Here is a 3189-nt window from a genome sequence, read left to right on the forward strand (position 1 = left end):
ACTATAATAAAAAAAAAAACACCATAAGGTAACTCTATCTGACTCAAAAAAAAACTGTATTTGGGAAACGTGTTGCATGACAGAGTAATTGTCAGACAAACTATCACACTGCTGCAACCTGCCAAATGGAATAGCCTGGACAGAAAGGGGGTGTAACATACCAGTCCGGAAGGGGTTAAATTAGGTACATACATTAAATATGCAGCTGAATAATATATTTCAAAAGTTTTACAATTTCGTGTGTATATAAGTGATACCAACCTTAACCTCTTCATGCCGGCCCCACACTTATATGCGGCCTCATATAAACGGCCCTGTGTAAACCACTTACAATGCTGAGAACTGCGACGGTTACTGGAAATTCCCCAGTGCATACTAGCGATTGGGAGTTATTCGATCATGTGACTGCTGTGACAACCATAATATTAAATAAACAAAGATAAAATAAAAATAAAAATAGGGTTATTTCTACAGCACAAAAAAGAGAGAAAAAATAACTCTGAAAGCAAAGTTGCAGCAGCTAAACTAAATTAGACAAATTCTCCACAAGTCCAATAACAAAACGAGTAAAAAATTTCAATCAGCGCTCACAAAAGTGCATAAAGGTCACTAATTATCCCAAAAGCAAAAATATAAGAAATAAATCCACTTCTATTGTAATAATGTTGTAACAGTTACATAAGTGTCCAGTAGTGCCGCATAGGAATAGGTGTAATAAACTCACTCTCTGTGGTCCATTTCTCGATCAAGTAGGTTTAGTTTTGCAGCTGAGTACACAGTAGTACTAGTAATCTTCCTATCTCAGCCAAGTGGAATTCATTCAAGTTGGCGCAGGGTAGAGATTCCTTGGGGATTTCTAAAATAAAGTTGACCCCAAAACCATCAATGTTTCCCTTCAGATAGGACGTCCTATCCTTTGTACAATTGTCTATCACATTATGCTATACTTATATGCCTGACTTGCAATTTCCCAAAATTTGAAAGCAATGAAAAATAGGTTGGTGCTCTAATATTTCTTTATTGGGTTTTTTTTGTTTTTGCCTTCTTCTGTATCAACTGTGGGTATAGGATTGTATATATAGGACTGTTTATGTATACAGTACATATGTATATACTGTATACATATCTTTTTTTTTTATTATTCTTTTATTGGTTGAACTAGATGGACTTGTGTCTTTTTTCAAACAGACCAACTATGTAACTATGTAATAATAAAAGGTAAAAGCTCTATAGTAATACTATGAATAATAGTTTATTTTTTTCCTTTTTTCAGTTTTAAATTTTTATTTTGTTAATACTATATTTTAAATATTTTTAGGGCTTCAGAGTTATCTTGCCCTTCACCAATCTCATCAGGGCTCTCTTGACATCTTTATTACGTATGGAGTAAATCAGAGGGTTTACCATGGGTGTTACTGCTGTGTATAGCATAGTGCAGATTTGCTCCAAGAGCTCTGAGTACTGAGATTGTGGAATCAGTACCACTGATGCTATGTTTGCATAGAAGAGGAGGATTACAGTGAGGTGGGGTGAGCAGGTGGAGAAGAGTTTTCGCTTTCCATCTCTTGAATTAATATTTAAGATGATGGCAATTATTTTTACATAAGACATTACAGTGCACAAAAATGGAACAAAGCCAAACAACAAAAGCTCCAGGTAAAGCAACATGAAGAACATTTCAGTTCCCGCACATGAAATCTTGATCAGAGCTTTGATATCGCAGAAAAGTTGATGAATTATTTTTGAATGGCAAAACGACATAGTTAACGCTGCCTTTATTATCAATAAAGAATTTGTACAAGCTGAGATCCAGGTGACTGCAATTAACATCAAACTATTTTTTCTCCCCAAAATTTGGTGATAGTGTAAAGGCTTACAGATAGCAACATATCGGTCATATGCCATCATGAATAAAAGAACATCTTCACTGGTGCCAAATAATAAATAAAAGTAGAACTGAGTAAAGCATTGAGTAAATGATATTGTATTATTGTCAGTTAGTAACATGTGTAGAAGTTTGGGAACGGTGACTGTTGTAAAACAAATATCTACAAAGGATAAATTAGAGAGAAACAGATACATGGGGGTGTGTAAATGGTCATCAATATATATCACTGTGATGATAATTATATTTATTAACAGGCATGTGAAATATATTGTAAGTAAAATACCAAAAACGTATAGTTTATATTCTGTTTTAAAGAAAAATGGCACAATCTGAAACACTTTAGATGCTGTATAGTTGTCCATCCAAACTGCTCTTCTTTTGAAAGAAAAAGTAAAGTTTGATTCTGATCAAAAATGCCACGATTTATTTGGTAGAGGACTGCAGGTTCAGATGATTCAGTGATCTCTTTTCATGCTGACATGCTGTGGCACATTTTAATTATACATACATATAAAACTATTAGAACAAAGTTTATAATTTTTGGTATTTTAAATAAACGCCTCCCTGGTAACAAAGAGTTGAAGAATTATTATTATTATGGCGCAATCTGAACCCCTTTAAATACTGTACAATTCTTCATCAAAACCACTCTTCCTTTGAAAAAAGCAATAAAATATGATTATGATCAACGTTGAAACATTTTTTTTTATTTAAAAACACTGCAGATTTAGATGAATAAATATTCAGTTTTCATGCTGATGTTGTGGAACATTTTATTTATACGCACATATAAAAAAAAAAGTTTACTTTATTCCCACTGTAAATAAACAATTTATGATAAAAATTATTGTAGAATTATTATTATATCAAGTATCAGATTATGGATTTTTCCTAATGTTCTTATATTAAAACTGTAGCTATACTAAAAATAGTATTATGAAAGCTATAGTAAATTTATATATATATATATATATATATATATATATATATATAAATGGTGAAGATGAAAAAAAAAATTTATGAAAGAATGGATTTGAGTATTTAGGCCATATCCGCAAAGAGTACAAAAAGGATTTGACCAATAATTGCTGTAAGTTGCAAATATATAAATATATTATCCCAAAAAATGTATACGCAATTTAAATGAATATAAAGCCAGTATTTATACCCATACAGTTCACTTTCAAATTTAAAAAAAAAATACATAAATTTACTTTTTTATACTTATCACCTGTTGTCAAACTGATGACCAATCTGGTCCAGGCATTGCTGATAAGGAGAAGCATAGAATCACAAACATT

The 3189-nt window shown here is 31.7% G+C and overlaps 1 protein-coding gene across 1 annotated transcript; it reads right to left on the bottom strand.

The window, feature by feature from the left end:
* Nucleotides 1-735: 735 nt before the first annotated feature.
* LOC141148023 (olfactory receptor 1500-like) lies at nucleotides 736-2250 on the bottom strand. Its single transcript, XM_073635181.1, has one exon. The coding sequence runs from the start codon at nucleotides 2248-2250 to the stop codon at nucleotides 1315-1317; it is 936 nt and encodes a 311-aa protein (XP_073491282.1). The 3' UTR covers nucleotides 736-1314.
* Nucleotides 2251-3189: the final 939 nt, after the last annotated feature.

This window comes from Aquarana catesbeiana, linkage group LG06 (assembly GCF_042186555.1).
Source record: "Aquarana catesbeiana isolate 2022-GZ linkage group LG06, ASM4218655v1, whole genome shotgun sequence".
NCBI lineage: Eukaryota > Metazoa > Chordata > Amphibia > Anura > Ranidae > Aquarana > Aquarana catesbeiana.